A 19,020-nucleotide genomic window follows, 5' to 3' on the forward strand; every position below is an offset into this window, starting at 1 on the left:
CTTGCTCTTTGTTTTTATTAGGGCCTAGGGGGCTTTGTCCCTTGATGTGATCAGCCTAGGACCCTACCTGGTGACCTGCCTGGTGACACTGGTGGTCCAGTTCCTCCCCCACTCCGACCCAGAGAAGTGACATGCCTCGGGTCTATGGACAGAGATGCATAATTCCTCTGCTTTTGAAAAAAAAAAACAAAACCGCCGGGTCTTTTTTCCACAGGCTTTGTCCTACTTTTGTAAGGCATATGTTAACTAAGCTGTTTCATTGTATTCGACTAAGGAATTTTTTCCTGCTTTTTCTGTTTCACTGTAAACCGGCATGATTTGCATTTAATGCAAGAATGTCGGTATATAAAAGTTAAAAAATAAATAAATAAATAAATATGTTGCCAGCCTATTGTAGCAGGATGGCTCACCCTCAGATCCTGCTCCGCTGCTCATGCAAGGCATATGTTGCCAGCCTATTGTAGCAGGATGGCTCACCCCCAGATCCTGCTCCGCCGCTCATTCCCTCCGGGCCTCAGGCTAAGGCCCCTAGGGCTCCTGTAGATCAGGGACCCAAGCTTTCAAGTCCTCAAGGGATGACTCGTGGCGGTTTGTGCCGGGGGTACTGGGTCCGCTGCTTTCTCTCGTTGCCTACCTCAACTCCCGGACCCGATGATATCCTACTTCCAACTCTGGCACGGGAATAACCCACGATTGTTACCTCTCTCCCAGCGGGAGTAACAGGATCCACTCTCACCGTTTGGGTCAGCCAAGTGGGACGTTTATTCCTCCCCCCCCCGCCCCCCCCCCGGAGGAAAGCCCAAGTGCCTCGACATACAGCAGCGGTGGTCCTGGCCTAGCTGGGCTGAGGGCACCTCCGTAGACCTTCTCTTTTTATCTGAGGTTGATACAGTATTCCTGCGCGAGACGGAGACCCCAGTGGCCAGCTCACGTGTGGGCAGGGCCATGAATTCTCTTGTCCCCTCCTAGAGGTGGCAGGATATGCACAACATCCCTATGGTGGACGCTTCCATATCCATGGTCGCAAATAGATCTACAATTCTGTTTGTAGGACCGACTGCTTGAAGGACCCTCAGGCCCGCAAGGTGGAAGTCTATCTCACGGGAATTTTGAGCTGTTGGTGCTCGGGATCCGGCTGCCGGTCTGTAGTGGTCTCATGCAACGGGCATGCCTCAGGTGGGTTCGTCAACTACTCAGCACCCTAGACCTCCCGTCTGCAGGGATGGAGCAGGCAAAGTGGCTGGACAGCGAGTTTGTGTCCAGGTATGATGCTCTTATTATCTCCTTAGGGTGCAGCCCAGAGCCTTGGTCTCAGCGGTTTCGAACAAACTTCAGCCCTCTCAAGTCCTAGAATTCCTGTGGGCGTGCCTCGGTGCCCGCGTGGGCAGGGTGTCACTCTCCAAGGCTTGAGGGCTGAGACTCATGGATCAAGTGCAATCTTTTCTATCCTTCTCTGTGCCCGCGTTCTGGGAGTACCTCCAAGCCCTGGAGTCCATGGTTTTCAACTATCGATTTGGGTCTTTGGGCCTCCAGAAAGCTCGGCTGTCCCACTGGAACCTGTCTTCAGAGGAGTTTCGGATGCCGCTACCGCTCTCCTCCTCTCCCATTACCAGCATGCAGTGGTGGCTCTTGCTCGCTCGCCTTCTGAGGGGAATGCCCCTGAAGTGGTTTATTGTTACGACAGAGGCCAGCTTTCCCGGATTCGGAGCGGTGTGTCAGCATCAGTCGAGGCCGGGGCTAGGGGCCCCACTCCAAACCCGGTGGCCCATCAATTGCCTGGAGGTTTGAGTGGTTCGTCTGGCACTCAAGTGCGAGTCCTCTCCAACAATGCTGCCATGGTAGCTTACATCAATCGCCAGGGCAGTGCCAGGGTTGTCTGGTGGCCTTGGAAGCCATCAAGCTCCTCTCCTGGGGGAAGAGCCCTCGGAATCACTTGGCGGCCTCCCACTCTGAGGGGAAGGAGAATCTTCCAGCTGTCTATAGATTCCGGGGAGTATGATTTGTCCAAGGTGACGATGGATATCGTTGTCGGTAGGTGGGGAATTCCCCACTTGGATCTTGACCACCTGGATCGGATGGCCACCAGGGGAAATTTAAAGGTTCCTAGGTTCTTCAGTCGCGGAAATGATCAATGTTCGGCCTTGTGACGTCCTTCTCTACATTTTCCCACCCTGGTCTCTGGTGGGAGAGGTTCTCCGATGGTTAGAGTTTCACATGGGGGCCAGTCATTCTCTTAGCTCCAGACTGGCTGCGGAGTCCATGGTGCGCGGTTCTTGTAAACTTCGCTACGGAGGGCTCTCTTTGCCTCGGTCGTCTGGCGGTCTTTCTGCACCAAGGTCCAGTATTTCTCGATCAGGCGGCTCGCCTTGTCTAGTGGCGTGGTTTTTAAGAGGTGGCTGCTGCGGAGGAAGGGTTATCCGGAGGACATTTTATCCACGCTATTCAGAGCATGTACATCCTCTGCCTCTCTTACTTATCTCCGGGTATGGAGAGGGTTTGAGAATCTTTCTGCCGTGTCCGGAGTTGTTTTGCGATTATGTGTGCAGTGTCCGGAGTGTGAGACTCCGGTGTCCCCAGTTCTCTTCTTTCTCTGAATGGTCTCGTGAAAGGTTTGTCTTTCCATTTCTTGCGGGTGCAGTTCTCAGCTCGCGGTTCCCTATTAGGGAGGGTCGATGGTTACGTTGTGGCGGTCCATCCGGATATTGTCCACTTCCTCAAAGGTGCCAAACATTTGAACACGTCAGTCCGGGCTTCTTGTCTGTCGTGGAGCCTTACTGTGGGGCTTCGAGTGATTTACGAGGTGCTTTTCGAGGTTTTCCGGCAGACTACTCTGCTTCCGTTTTTTTTCTCCAGAGGACTTTGCCAGTGCTCCGGTCGGATGATTCTGGAGACTGGATGTAAACGGGGGGTCTACTGTAATGTTATTGATCCTTGTCTATTGATAGAGGGCTAAAGGTAACGTTTGTGTCACCATATTTCGGTCTGAGTTGGTCGGTTCCAAAGGGCTTGAAGGCCTATTCTTGTCGGTTCCGGAGGGCTTGAAGGCCTATTCTTTGCATTCGCGGCCTACCTCTGGGGCGGAGTGTCTGTTCATCTCATCACAGGACATATGCGGAGCAGCTACCTGGAAGTCTCTGCATGCCTTTGCTTGCCGTTATCGTCTAGATGTCCAGGCATCGGTGTTTGGCTCCTTCGGCGGGCATGTCCTTCGAGCGGGACTTTCTCAGTCCCACCCTATTTTAGGGAAGCTTTGGTACATCCCACTGTCTGGACTGATCCGGGTACGTACAGGGAAAGGAAAATTGGTTCTTACTTGCTAATTTTCGTTCCTGTAGTACCACGGATCAGTCCAGACTCCCACCCTGGCTGCATTTCTCTCCGATTTGTCCGCTCAAAGTTCCTTCATTCACAGCATTTTGCATATTGTTGCTTCCTCTCATAAATTTTAGACACCGGAAGTATCTATTCGATAGACATATATGTAAGAGTGGTTTTTTACAGGGTTTTGAATTGCTTAATTTGCATACTGTTGCAGACACTGAACATATCTATTCGATATAATTGTTCAAATTTCCAGTTAATTGTGACTTGCTTGATCTTATTCCTGTTATCTTGTATTTCTCTGCTTTAATAAGGTTTATACTGAAGGGATGCAGGATAGGCTCTGTCCTGATATAGGATACACTTTTCAGTTTTTCTCTGTCTCCATCTGCTGGTCAGGAGGCTCAACCCACTGTCTGGACTGATCCGTGGTACTACAGGAACGAAAATTGGCAGGTAAGAACCAATTTTCCTTGAGTATATTTCAATGTGTTAGTGTCATCGTGACTTTAAAGCTATGTTTTATATGCACCAGTGGCCAATGTCAATTCTTGATAGCATCAAGTATTTCTGTTGTGCATGGTTATAGAGGCACTACACTGATGCTTTTTCAGATAGTTACCACTGATTTCTTGTCCACATTTAATATGGATTATGTCTGGATATCAAACTTTTCAAAAGAAAACCCAAATGCTACTACTGTAGATTTGGACTCTTGATAATGAGTTCAGTAAAAATTACCAATTATTAAAAACAAGAAGCATAAAGTTAGAAAAATAAGAAGATACCTCAAATGGAATCGCAGCTTTATTATTGCATTTATCCTCCAAAGAAGCATGCCAGTTTTTTATTTTGTTAGAGTAGTAGCCAAACAATGCAACCAGTTTGATGTAAAACTTGTTCTCTAGCTCTATTCCTAGTGATGCCGACTGGCCTTAGCTTCATCAAGCTGTGGAATTGGGTAGCTATCACGGTGCAAAATAAGAAATTGCTGCTACTTAATACTAAATATAATTTTCATCACAAGTAGCAGTGGACCTTCTGGGTACACAGAGCTCTTCTCTGATAGGTTGAATATTTTAGAATGGGCTATAAATTCTATAATGATGATAATGATCATGGTTGTGTGACATTTTCCCAAGAAGAAATAATAAAGTATTCATATGCTAAGAACACTGTAAAGATATATGAAGCAACCGTAAACTGGGCACATAGAGATGGCATGTGATTTAGATAACATTTACTTTGTCTTCTGGCTTGACATTACATGGATATCTAACCTTTGAGTTGACTTCAGTTCCACCTGCTATGGCTAGACATGGTTATAGATGTTCTCCGTCATCAAGCAGGATACAATCAGCCATATCCAGTGGATGGCATCATCTGATGGCACCAATGCAGACTTCTGCTCTCAGAGCTTAGAAATTTTCCTAAGAATGTGTGGGAGTTCCCATGAGTGGCAGCTGACTCGTGAACCCCTCAATTGTTCAGTTGTTCTTTGTGCTTCCGTGAAGATAGATTCTCTCTCTGTATATGTATGTGTGTGTGTGTATATATATGTATATATATATATATATATATATATATATATATATATATATATATATTATTTATTTTTAGTGTTTTGATCTATTTTTGGAAATTGCATTACTATTTCATGCTACTGCCTCAGCAACCCCTCAAAGGGATTTTAAGTTTTACCTTTCAAAAAAGAGAAAAAGAGTACATGTAACAAGAGAGTCTAAATGCAAGAAGGCCACAGTTTAGCTGGTTCAAGGCCTTGTGTGTGGGCACCACCTGTCCAGCATGGACACCCACACCATTTTCTATTCTGCCTGGTCCTGGATCATGATGTCTCAAACTGTCCTAATGATGTCTCAAACTGTCCTAGCTGCAGTAGAATGTCCCCATGGACCTGGAAGATGGAATAACTGTGGAAAGTGGCATTGGGTAAAGCGCCAAAGCTTTGGTGCAATGGGGGGCAGCGTAGCCACTTCACCTCCTGGAATGAAGCCCCTTCTGGGTACCAGCACCATAAGAAACATTAAAGCTGATGCCAGAAGTCAGCTAAAATTTTATTGAAGAGGCTGGGTAGTGTAGTCCTTTTTTTGGTGGACAGTGACCAGTCGTGTTTTATCCCAAGGTGTTTAGCAGCAGATAATGTAAGGAGAGTCTTGAATTTAATATGGTATGCTAAGTGAGAGTCTGTGCCTGCTCTCCTGTCCTCTGTGTATGCTGAGAAGGCGTTTGTCAGGGTGCATTGACAGATTCTGTTTAAAGGAGAAAGTGGGAACAGGTAAAAACTAATTTCCTTGGCTGCGTTTGTAAGTTATGGGGAGCCATCGAAGTGTATTAATATATCGGGAGGTATTCTGATATCTTTTGGGTGGGTCGGGGTACCAGGCAGGGTGCCCTTATCCCCTTTACCCTTTGATATTGCAACGGAAACCTTCGCATAAAGGGTCTGGAAGAAAGTGGGGATAGAGGGAATCTTAGAGGATGGCTGTCAGTATAACATAGAAACATAGAAATGACGGCAGAAGAAGACCAAATGGCCCATCCAGTCTGCCCAGCAAGCTTCACACATTTTTTCTCTCATACTTTATCTGTTTCTCTTAGCTCTTGGTTCTATTTCCCTTCCACCCCCACCTTTAATGTAGAGAGCAGAATAAGGTGTCCTTATTTGCAGATGACCTATTTACTTTGAGTAAGACTGAGGTATCTTTGTGGAATCTGGTAGAGGAACTCAAGAGGTTTGGGGAGGGTTTCAGCATTTAAGATTAACACAGATAAATCAGATCTTTGATATCTCTTTTCTGGATAATGTATCTTGATATTTGAAATCTCAAGTATTTTTAAAGGGCTAAAGATAATTTAAAATACTTGGGAGTGTACATTAGGGTTGATCCAAATGATCCATTCTGGTTTAATTTTCCCCCAGTGATTTCAAATATTTATTGAGATTTGGATAGGTGGGAACAAATTAATTTGTCTTGTTTGGGGAGAATTGCTATAGTCAAGATGAATATTTTGCCACCTCTTTTTCAAACATTACCCATTCAGGTTCCCAATAGAATATTGAAATGTCTTTAGAGTCAGGCTTTCAGTTTTATCTGGAAGTGAAGACCACATAGGGTTGCTAGACTGGTGGTATATTTAGCAAAATTGTCAGATGAATTTTAGGAAATATTACTTGGCATTACAGTTGAAACTGGTTTTAGATTGGCACAAAGAGGTTGATAAACAGCGGGCCCATACTGAGCATTCTATTGGGGAGGGTTCCTATTAGAGGTCTCCAAGAGGATAAGGCTGCTTCCAAAACATTTTTCACCTTTTACTGTTTTTACTATAAAATTGTGGGATAGATAGAAAATCTTATTGGTGGGCAACAGGAATCTTTTCTTTAAATCCCCTATGAGATTTAGTAAGGACTTTCAACCAGGTCTTATTTCTCCTGATTTTAAGTGGTGGGAGTCTCTAGGCCTTTTCCAACTGGGCAAGTCTGGGGGAGCCCTGGATTATTAAGTTTTCTGGTTCTCATGGACAAATTTCAACTCCCTGCCCAAGACAAATTCCCTTTTCTTCAGCTAAAATATTTTTGGAATCTAAGATGGTTAAAGCTGACCTTTTAAAAGGTCAGAGAGGTATTGTGATAAAGTTGAAAATATCAAAGGGATAATTTCTAAACTTTATGCTCACCTGAATGAGGATTTAATGGATAAACCCCTTCACTTAGTTGCCTGGGAAGCAGATATCAAAAAGACATTGAATGCTCATACTTGGGATTTATGTTTCCTATCAGTTGGAAGGAGCTCTGTTTCTAAAGTAGTTGAAAATGGGCACAAATTATTATTTAGATGGTATTTCACTCCATAACATCTCCATAAAATATACATGGATGCAAAAGAGGACTGTTGGCATTGATTGGCAGGGTTGGATCTCTATTCCACATTTGGTGGTCCTGCCATTTGATCCAAAAATTTTGGAATATGATTATTGAATTGTTTAGGGATATTAGTCAAGTTACAATCCCCAAGAAGCCTAAAGTATTTCTTCTTACTATCCCTAAGGTTAAGGCCTTGCTGAACTTCTTAATACTACAGGATGATATTGCGGTGAGATTGCTTTGGCATCTTTTTGGAATAACCCCTTAACCCTGTTGCCATTAAGTTTGTCCATGACTTAGCAATGTCTTTTGTATGGGTAAGCTGACGGCACTTAAACATGGTACCCTGTTGACATTTGAAACTATTTGGGGACTTTACCTCCATTGTCAGGAAACTATATCTGAGTGGTTTATAGATAGATAGATAGATAGATACTACTGCCAACCTTGTACTTGGTGTTTTAGTTTAGATAAGAGGGAAGGGGTAGAAAAATGGGAATGATTAATGGGAAGAAAGTGATCATTGGTGAAATATTTATAACTGGCTGTTGTCTGTTGGCCTTCTTGAGTTTGTTATTGTATGGTTTTGAAACCTAATAGTTGTTTTTTTTTTCAAATAATTTAAGGTTTTATCTTGGAAGCTCAGACCAAATGTATTCCACACATTAAAAAAGGTGGAAGGAAGGTTGACATGATAAAAGGTGAGGTGAAAAGGGATCCAAATGATGAAAACAGGAAAAAGCATAAGGACTGGCAAGTTAAATGCAAAGTATTGAAAAAGAAAACTAAGAGAAAATTTGAAATGCTTGCCATGGAAGCAAAAGCGTGTAATATATTTTTCAAGAAAAATTGAAGCAAAAGCCTGTAAGAGAGTCAATTTGACCATTAGATGATCGAGGGGTAAAAGGGGCAGTAAGGGAGGACAAGGCCATAGTAGAGAGACTAAATTAATTGTTTACTTTGGTCTTTGAGTACGATGTTGGGGAGATAACCCATGGCAGAAATGGTAGTTAAAAGTGACAATTCAGAGGAACTGAAACACTTCTCAATGAATTTGGAAGATGTGTAACCCCTTTTTTGGAGGATTGTAGCTCCTTAGGGCACATTACTAATTTATATTTTCAGAGCCTGCTCCGGCTAGCATGTTACATCCCACTCTTGACTCTCAGTCCTTTGGGGGGGGGGGGGGGGGACGGACACACTCTCTTTTTATGTGGGTAAGCTCTCGTTTGTGGCCCAGACAATGTTAAAAGGGTGCCTGTATGTGTATAGTCATTTGGTGCTTCCCATGAGGTGAAAGGCTATAAAAATTCAGAAAGGACCAGGTCTGGGGTTAAATAAAAGTTAACTAATTGATACTCATAAATTAAAGTCCATCCGTAATATTGAAGTTACATTTGAATGTTGGTTTATGTGTGGCTCTAGATAGGTAGGTGTCCTTTTTTCAGGCATCTGGGTAGCCCTATGGTGAGTTTAATGCTTGCAGCATACCCAGAAGCTATGAGGGAATCTTAGTGGAGGGGTCTCCAACTTTACTGCAAAGATCCTACCTTTAGACATCTTCTTGGACACCCAGCTTGGTCCCTTTGTGTGTGGAGATTCGATTGGGGTCTCTTGCTCTTGTTCCTTCCTTCCTTAGTAATTCTATTATCCTTTATTCACTTCTCTTGGGAAAAAGTCAGTGGGTTCAAGCAAGTTCTGAGGTCTGAAATCCCAGTGGGGAAGGGGGATCAAAAAACCTCCCCACTCAGCTAAAGTCTAAAAGATACTTTAACGGTTAAACTGGATACATCTTCTGCCTTCACTGTCTCTTGCAGCAGGATCCCATCACTGGTGCTTGCCCACCTAGAATTTAGAGTAGGCTCTCAGGTCTTTGGTCTTTGGTCACCTGGTGAGAGCCCTTTTGACCCTAAAGGGTATCAGGCTTGCAAATCTATCTTTCTGTAAATTAGAAGAAAGACCACCTGGCAGGGAGTGCACAGTGAGGTATTACCTCCTCCTGAGCGAAGCTGGAAAGCCTCACCAGAGTGTAAAACTGAAACATCCTTACTCTTACCTTATTTATTTATTTATTTATTTATTTATTTCAGATTTTTATATACCGACATTCTCAATACAAGTATCGAATCAGGTCGGTTTACATAGAACAAAACTGTCGCAATAAAGGCTTTACATTAAACAGCGTTTCTTAACATATGAGTAACATATAACATATCATATAAAAATAAATAAATAATACAAATTAAATATTACATAGACTATAATAATAATAACTCGTCAACAGGACGTGGATAAATACAATGAATGTTTAAGGCATGAGTAAATATCTTGAATAATTAGAGGGGTAGTCTAAATTGTGATATGTGGGTACATAGACCGTGTTGCTGTGCAAAATCCGAGTTATGCATGAGTAAAAGGAGATTTCTCAAACTGAACCCAAAGTATCTTAAAATGGCTGGGCTAAATAGTCTTCAGGCATCCAATCCAGACTGTCCAGATGGGAGGATTGAATGGTATGGATGGCTTCTTACTCAAATATTATGGGACAGGGACATCTGGTGGCCAGACCGGGAGGGTCTGCCACTGATGTAATAAGGCAAATTTATAAACTAAAGAGTAGCAAATCACCTGGACCAGATGGTATGCATCCCAGAATGCTGAGAAAAATGAAATTGCAGATCTACTATTAGTAATTTGTAGCCTATCATTAAATAGTCTATGGAGGGTGACCAACTTAACTCCAATTTTTAAAAAGTTTCCAGAAGTGATCCAGGATACTAAAGACAAGTGAGCTAATGTTGGTGCCGGGCAAAATGGTAGTAACTATTATAAAGAACAAAATAACTGAGCAAATAGATAGTTCTATTTATTTTTATTTATTTTAAGTTTTTCTATACCGGCATTCGCGATGAAAATCGCATCATGTCAGTTTACAATTAACAAGTAGAGAGGGTACAAAATAATAATAAATAATAATGATAATAATAATAATAATAAACATTAGAAACAAGTGAAGGCGAGAGGTTGCAGTTACAATAAAACAAGGGAGTCACACAACTTGGAACAGAGAAAGGAAGCTAGGATTTTAACAGAGAGAACAAATATGCCAATGGCGGCATTTGCAACATTAATGAATTACCCTTTTAAGGTGGAGTTATTAATTACCATGTTAAGGCAAAGTCTAAGCGATTAGGTTAATGATGAAATTAAGGTTCAGTTTAGGTCAGGAAAGGCTTTCAAAAATAGCCACGTTTTGAGTCTTTTCCTGAATGTAGGAAGGCAGGGTTCCTGTCGCAAATCTGGTGGGATGGAGTTCCATAGTGTTGGTCCTGCAGTGGAGAAAGCCCTGTCTCTGGCGGTTATGTGCCGAGTGGTTTTGGAGTGTGGAACTTGTAGGGATTCTCTGTAGGACTCTCTGATGGGTCTAGAGGAAGTATATTTTTTGAGTGGAATTTGAAGGTTAAGCGGAGTGTATTGATAGATGGCTTTGTAGATAGTGGTTATGGACTTATAAATAATTCTGTAGTGAATTGGCAGCCAGTGAAGGTCTTTGAGGATTGGTGATATGTGGTCTCTTCTCCGTGTGTTTGTTAATATTCTCGCTGCCGTGTTTTGAACCATCTGAAGGGGTTTAGTGTGAGATGAAGGAAGACCTAATAGTATAGAGTTGCAATAATCTAGTTTAGCAAAGATTATTGATTGCAAAATAGTTCTGTAGTCGTGAAAGTGGAAAAGTGGTTTTATTCTTTTTAAGACTTGGAGTTTATAGAAGCAGTCCTTGGTAGTTTGATTTATGAATGATTTTAGGTTTAGCCTGTTATCAATGATAGCTCCTAGGTCTCTTACTTGTGTAGTTTGTAAATTGGGTGGTGGATTTGTGTAGATGTTACTGTTTTCAGTGGAAATTAGGAGGGGTTCGCTTTTTGAAGAATTTAGTATTAGGTTTAGGCTGGATAGGAGTCCGTTGATTTTTTGAAGACAAGTTTCCCAGAATTCTAGAGTTTAGTTCTAGTTTAATGGGACAAAGCTAACATGGATTTAGCTAAGGGGGAAGTCTTGCCTTATCAATTTGCCACTTTTTTTGATGACGTGATTAAACGTAGATAGAAGTGAACCAGAGACTTATGAGGAATTTGAAAAGTCTTGGGATAGGAGGCAATGGTGTATTGTGGATTGGGAACTGGTTAAAGTATAGATAACAGAGTAGGGCTAAATGGTCCATTTTCTCTATAGAGAACGTGAATAGTGGATTTCCCCAGGCATCTGTACTGGGACCACTGCTTTTTAACATATTTATAAATGACCTAGAAATGGGAATGACGAGTGAAGTAATCACATTTTCAGATGACACAAAATTATTCAAAGTTGTTAAATCATAAGAGGATTGTAAGAAATTGCAAGAAGACCTTGCAAAACTGGGCAACTGGGCATCCAGATGGCAGATGAAATTTAAATGTGGACAAGGTAAAGTGATGATGTAGAGAAGAGCAACCTAAATTATAGCTATGCAATGCAAGGTTCCATATTAGGAGTCACCACGCCGGAAAAGGATCAAGGCAACATTGAGGTTAATATGTTGAAATCCTCTGCTCAGTGTCTGATGGCAGCCAAGAGTGTAAACAGAATGCCAAGAATTATTAGGGAAAAAATGTAGACTAAAATAGAGAATATTAGTATGCCTCTGTATGACTCTATGGTGTGACTGCACCTTGAGTATTGTATGCAGTTCTGTCACCACATCTCAAAGAAGATATAGCATAATTAGAAAAGGATTACAGAGAAGGGCAACCAAAATGATAAAGGGGATAGAACAATTGCCCTACGAGGAAAAGCTAATGAGGTTAGGGCTTTTCAGCTTGGAAAAGAAACTGCTGAGGGGAGATATAATAGAGAACTTAAAAAAAAAAAAATGAGTGGAGTGAACACGTAAACGTGAATCAGTTGTTTACTCTTTCAAAAAGTACAAAGTCTAGGGGTCACACAGTGAAGTTACTAAGTAGCACATTTAAAACAAATAGAAGGAACAACTTTTACTCAATGCATTATTAAGCTCTAGAATTTGTTGCCAGAAGAAGTGGTATAAGCTTTTAGTGTAGCTGGGTTTAAAAAAAAGTTTGGAAATTTTCCTGGAGGAAAAGTTCATAAACAATTATTAAGGTGGACATAAGGAAATCCATTGTTTATCCCTGGGATAAGTGGCACGGAATCTATTTACCTTTTGGGATCCTGCCAAGTACTTGTGACCTAGATTGGCCACTGTTTGATAGACCTTTGGTTTGACCCAGTCACACTGGCTTGCTGCCTATATTTTTACAAAACCACATTCTCTCAGAGAACAGGCTTTTTACTCCTTGGATTGTAATAGACCCTTGCATATTGCTTATATTGGACTCAATCTCACCATTAAGCTTCTCAGCTGTTTCTATCATTCTATCCCTACACTTTGGGAAAGATAGATGCAAAAGGAACCCTTTTTAATTGTAGGGATGGTAACTTTTAAACAGCCACGCGGGTGCACGTGTGTGCGCGTATGCTGGTTCATGTGAATGGATGCAGCCAATTTATACATGCATGTTATAAAATCATCCGTATGCTCATATATGTGCGCACAATTTTATATGGACATGCATTTGTGCACGCAAATGCCACCTCTACTGTGTAAGTGGGGAGATTTTGCGAGGCACGTGCACTAATGTAAATACCCGTTTCTCCAGTTCGTTCCCAGTTTACTCCAGTAAAGGATGGAACATCCTAACCCCCCTAGCTAGATAGCCTCCCTATTAGCCTTGATCCTTCAAACCCCACTGATTAGCCCTGATTTTTTAATTTTAAAACTTACACACCATTCATAGCAGAAGTAAAGTTACACTGTAGGGGGACCATGGCGTGCACTTATGTGCGTACTTACATGCATACTTCAGGTTACAGTTCCAGAATGCCCATGTCCTGCCCAGACTCCGCTCATACCCCTTCTCCTTATTTGACTTCCCGATTTGTGTGCATGCCAGGCGATACACGCTTACGGGGGAGCCTCTTAAAATCCGTGCGGCATGCTTTGGCCCAAGATACACTCATATCTCCCAGCTTTGGCACGCATAAGGCTTTTAAAATCCACCTGTTAGTGAACTGTAAAGCACACTGTTGCTCTTCAGCTGTCATGGCTCTTCAAGTGAGAGCCACAGTGACTTCATTGATTCATCCGAGGGCCTCTTCTAATGAAGACGTTTGCAAAGCTGTTAGTCATCCACGCTTTCATGTCGCACTTCTGTCCCAAAGAGACAGTACCTTTTGGACCAGCACTTATGTGCAACCATTGTACCCAGTACTTCACTGTCCACTGAGTAAGGATACATTGTCTGTCAGTTAGTTGCTCCGCTAGTTAATACTCCGTTTGAGATTCCCCACCAGGTATGGCTGATTTCATCCTGCTTGTCAACAGAGAAAGGTATGTTGCTTACCTATAACTGGAGTTCTCCATAGCTAGCAGGATAAAATCAGCCATATATGTATTACCCACTTACTTCCCTGGAAGTCTTAAGCTGTAGAAAAGATTGAGAGCTTATGAGTCAGCTGTCGTGCATGGGAATGTCTGTGCATGCTCAGAAACATTTCTGTGCTCAGAAAGCCAGACCCATGTTGAGGCTGTCAGATGACATGATGGATAATTTATCCTGCTGTCTTTGGAAAACCTCCATTTCAGGTAAGCAACTATGTTTTGCTCAAGGGGAGATGGAGGGCTAGGAAGACAGAGAGAAAATAAAGATGGAAAAAAACCAGTATGTTATGTTTTATGTGTTGCTTTAATTTTCTTGCAGCCTAAGGGAAGAAGAATGAAACTTCAGTCCTTGTCTTTCTTAAAAGCCAGCTTGTTAAAAGATCACAGAAACCAAAGTGCTACACACTCTCCTCTTCCAAGATTCCTTAAAGGAGAAGAAGAAATAGGCAAACAGAATGAAATAAAAAGTTTACAGGTACTCTACAATATTGTTTTTATTATAACATTTGTAGCAATGAGAGAATTACTGCTTAGGAGCTTCCTGCCTAGCATCAATATGGCATAATGATGCAGAGAAATTTGAAAAACCTCTTCATGGCTCCAGTTTATATAAGAAAATTATTCCTGCACATTTATATACATTATTATAGGGACAATGATCAAAATCCTTGCAAAGCTTTTCTACCCTGGGAATGCCCTTTTTCCCTGTGGGTAAAAGTATCCTCTTTGTGAAACAGCACATGTACTTTTATCTTTAGTAAGGCCATCTCAGTTTTGTCTACTATGCAGCCTCTCCATGCCATGGTTTCGCCTGCTGCACAACCTCCCTTCCTCCAGGATCCTCAGTGAACCTCGCTCCCAGCTGCACAATTCACTACTTCACTGATCACCTGATGCCTCTGCCCCAGGCCTACTTAACTCAGCCTGTCCAGTCCCTCGCTGCCTCTTTATTGAATCACCTTGTCTCCTTGACCTAGCCACCTCCTTCTTGCTATTCTACCTTGTCTTGCGGCCTACCCAAGCTTTCTGCCTTGCCTTGTGGTCTATCCGGGCCTTCTGCCTTGCCTTGTGGCCTACCCAGGCCTCCTGCCTTGCCTTGTGTTCTCTCTTGATCTCTTATTTTGTTTGTGGCCTCTCAGGCCTTCCTGCCATGCTCTGTGCCCTCCTGGGCTTTTCTGTCTTACCTTGTGGCCTCCGGGCCTACTAGGATCTTGCCTAGCCTGTTGCCTGTCTAGTCCTGTTCTTGTCCAGTCCATGTTCAGTCATGTCCTTGTTCAATCCTGTCCTTCTCCAGTCCTTGCCTTGCCCAGTCTAATTCAGTCCCTTGTCTATTTCCCAGACCTTGCCCTTTAACTTGGTTCCAGCTCCCAGCCAGTACCTCTATGTAGCTTCCAGCCAGCATCTGAAGCACCATGATGTTTGCCAGGAAGAAAGTCCTATTGGCCCCTAGATCCTAACGGTTCAACCTGCGGGAGAGGGGGCTGGCTAGGCAGAAGGCCAGCTCCAGTCTTGTCCTGCAGTCCTGTGTCACTCCTATGAGGACTCTCCCTGATTCTCGCCTGCCAGACCATGAACTGAAGTATTCGTTTAATATTTCTGCCATTTCTTCGTCTCTCTCCACACATTGATCCTTTCCACCTTTCAGTTTCACTATACCACTTTGAACCTTTCTCTTTTCACTGATGTATCTGAAAAATGTTTTGTCATCTCTCTTTACCTCCTTGGCAATCCTTTTTTCCGCTTGACTTTTTGATGTCTTGATTAATTTCTTCGTCTCCCTCAGTTCTACCAGATATTCTTCTTTGTGCTCCTCCCTTTGGGATCTTTTATATTTCTTGAACGCTGTTCTTTTAGCCTTTATTTTGTCAGCTACCTCCTTTGAGAACCAGATAGATTTCATTTTTCTTTTGCTTTTCTTTACTTTTCTAACATATAGATTAATTGCCTTGGTAACTGCTCCTTTTAGATTGGTCCACTGTTGATCCACATCTCTCTCATTCTCCCAGCCTTTTAGTTCTTCCTTCAGGTACTTCCCCATTTCATCAAAGTGTCCATGTTTTTGAACTGCAAAACTCGGGTCTTTGTGCTTCTTTTCCGTATCCTTTTTGTGATATTAAACCATACCGTTTGATGATCACTGGTGCTGAGGTGGGCGCCCACCTGGACATCAGAGACATTATCTCCATTAGTGAGCACTAAGGCGAGTATTGCTCCTTCTCTCGTGGGTTCCATTACCATTTGTTTGAACAAAGCAACTTGCAGGGCATCCACTATTTCTCTACTATTATTAGATTCTGCAGATGGGATTCTCCAGTCTACATCTGGCATATTAAAGTCTCCAACAATCACCACTTCTCCCTTCTTTCCTATCTTTTGGATGTCTTCAACCAGATCTCTGTCCAGCTCTTCCTTTTGGTTTGGAGGCCTATAAACCACTGCAATAAAAATGGATACCCCATCTTTTTTTAGGTCGGCCGGGAGTTCATGACATCCTTGGATTTGTCCGAGGTGTATCTGCATATTCACATCTATCTAGAGCATCAGTGATTTCTGCGTTTCACAGTTTTGGGGCCTTATTATCAGTTTCGCATGCTACCTTTTCGTTTGGCCACTCTGCCCAGAACTTTTTCAATGGTTATAGTGGTGATGGAGGTGGAGTTGAGAAAAGATCGGATACTGTTACACCTGTAATTGGACGACTGGCTGATTCAGGCCAAGAGTTTGGAAGAGAGTCTCCGAGTCATGCACAAGGTGATCTCCTTGTTGCAATAGCTAGGTTGGGCCGGGAACCTGGCCAAAAGCAATCTTCAGCCATTGCAGTCACTAGAATATCTCTGTGTTCAGATTGGCATGAAACAGGGCAGGGTGTTCTGCCAGAGAGCTGTATTCAGAAGCTGATTACGCAGGTGCGTCTATGGATGAAAACTATACTCCCGATAGTGTGGTCCTATCTACAGGTGCTCGGTTTGGTGGTGGCGACCCTGGAGGTGATGCCGTGGGTAATGGTACAAATGCGTCTTCAGTTCACTCTGCTGTCTCATTGGAGCCCACAGTCTCAAGACTATTCGATTGGGTTCCACCTACCGATGGATGTCTGCACTCAACTGCAGTGGTGGTTAAAAGTGGATCATCTAAGAAAGGGGGTTTCCCTAAGATCACTGGACTGGCTAGTACTGACCACAGATGTGAGCCTCCAGGGTTAAGGAGTTCACTGACAGGAGTTGACAGCGCCGGAGTGCAGAAGAGTCTCTCTGGAACTTCAATTGGCTGGAATCCCGAGTGATCCAGTTGGCATGCTTGCGGTTTGGCGACAGATTGCAGGGTCGAGCGGTCTGGATAATGTCTGATCATGCAACTACAATTGGCAGGGAGGAAGCAAGAGCCAGCAAGTGTTGTAGGAAATAGTCTAACTTATGGAATGGGCGGAACCTCACCTTCAGAAGATCTCAGCCTCACACATTGCAGGAAAAGACAATGTAAGAGCCTACTTTCTCAGCAGTCAGATCCAGGAGAATGGGAATTGTCAAATGAGGTGTTTCAGCTTATAGTGGATTGCTGGGACCTTCTGTTTATGAACTTACTGGCGACTGCTCGCAATGCGTTCCAATTCCCAGAGGGTAACTAGACACCTCTTCCTGACTTTCAGATCCAACCATTGCAGTGTGTCACATTCACCTTGACACTTAATTTATGTATTTGTTTATTCACAATGTCTAGTTAACAGTCATTAATCGCATACTATATAACTGAAGACTAGTAGACTATATATGCTACTAAAGTTCCTTGTAAAAAGTTGAACACACATAATGTTAATTATTATTTGTTAAATTGTTATTGTTACTTTCAATGTTCCTTGTAATAAGCCCAGGTCGGACCACCCCAACCAGGGCAATTTGTTTATTGTGAACCGGATTGATTTGTATTGTATACAGGAATTCCGGTATATAAAAAATTAAAATAAATAAATAAATAAATGTGAAATTCCCTTGCTTCTTCAGTCTCAGGAGAGATACAAAATCTTTTGGCATCGATGCCCTCGTGCTGGAGTGGCTGGAAGACAAGCTTCTGTGTGCCATTCCCCTCGTGGCCCATATTGGGCAGAATGATTTGGAAAATTGAGAATCACAGGGGGATGGTGCTTTTGGTGGCAACAGATTGGCCCAGAAGACTATGATATGCTGATTTGCGAAGGCTCCTGGTGGACTCACTCCTGCAGCTTTTGGAGCACAGGGATCTGAAGATCTGACTCTCTTATTTTGTCTTACGGTATGGCCCTTGAGAGGGCTCGCTTGCTGAAGTGTGGACATTCTACTGGTGGTGATTGCCACCTTGATATGAGCAAGAAAGTGCTCCGCTTCCTTAGCCTATGTGCAGGTTTGGCGAGTGTTTGAGGCTTGGCGTGAAGATCGAAGGGTTCTTTCTCAATCGGTTAATATCCCGCTCATTTTTGAATTTTTGGAGGCTGGATTGAGTAAAGGGTTGGCTCTTAATTACTTGAAGGTACAAGTGGCGGCTCTTGCTTGTTTCCGAGGTCAGATTAATGGTGGGCCTTTGTTGGCTTATCCGCATGTGCCAGTTTCTTGAAAGGAGTGAATCATCTTCATCCTCCTTTGCAATTACCGGTACCCTTGTGGATTCTTAATCTAGTTTTGGATTTTTTTAGTGGGCTCCACTTTCCTTGACCTTGAAAACAGTGTTTCTTGAGGCAATTTGTTCTGCACATCGAGTATCCAAGCTACAGGCCTTGTTTTGCTGGGAGCCATTTCTATGAATGACTCCAGGGGCGATACAGTTGCATACTGTTCCTTTTTTTTTTCTTATTAAAAGTGGTCTCTGATTTTCACTTAAATCAGTCTATTTCCCTGCCAACTCTGGAGAGGGCAAGAGATGCAGAGGAATATCGCCTGTTACGGCCCTTGTATGTCAAGAGGCATATCTTGAGGTATTTAGAGGTTTCGGAACCTCTCAGGAAGACAAACTGGCTGTTTATACTTCATGGTGGGAGTAAACAGGATGAGCCCGCGTTGTGGACTACAATAGTCTCCTGGATTAAGGAGGTAGTTACGACAGTATATGTGGATGCTGAGCAGCCATTACCTAGTCAGGTTAGGGCTCATTCTACTAGGGCTAGGGGTTATGTCATGGGCAGAGGTTAGATTGTTGTCTCCTGTCGACAATTGCCGAACTTCAGTGTGGTCCTTTTTACACGCCTTTTCCAGGCATTATCATTTGGATGTGCAGGCTCAGAAGGACGCAGCCTTTGCAAGTGAGGTTTTGACTGGATCGCGGGCAGCCTTCCGCCCTATTTGGGAGTAGC

The 19,020-nt window shown here is 43.0% G+C and overlaps 1 protein-coding gene across 5 annotated transcripts in view; it reads left to right on the forward strand.

The window, feature by feature from the left end:
• The window catches only part of CPLANE1 (ciliogenesis and planar polarity effector 1), a 453,269-nt gene that overhangs the window by 78,094 nt on the left and 356,155 nt on the right, over positions 1–19,020 (forward strand). For all 5 annotated transcript variants that reach the window (XM_029578626.1, XM_029578651.1, XM_029578642.1 and 2 more), the window contains exon 10: positions 14,023–14,178. In XM_029578626.1, coding sequence (XP_029434486.1) covers positions 14,023–14,178 — 156 coding nt within the window. The remainder of the gene's footprint in view (positions 1–14,022; positions 14,179–19,020) is intronic.

This window comes from Rhinatrema bivittatum, chromosome 1, assembly GCF_901001135.1.
Source record: "Rhinatrema bivittatum chromosome 1, aRhiBiv1.1, whole genome shotgun sequence".
In the NCBI taxonomy this organism is placed as follows: Eukaryota; Metazoa; Chordata; class Amphibia; order Gymnophiona; family Rhinatrematidae; genus Rhinatrema; species Rhinatrema bivittatum.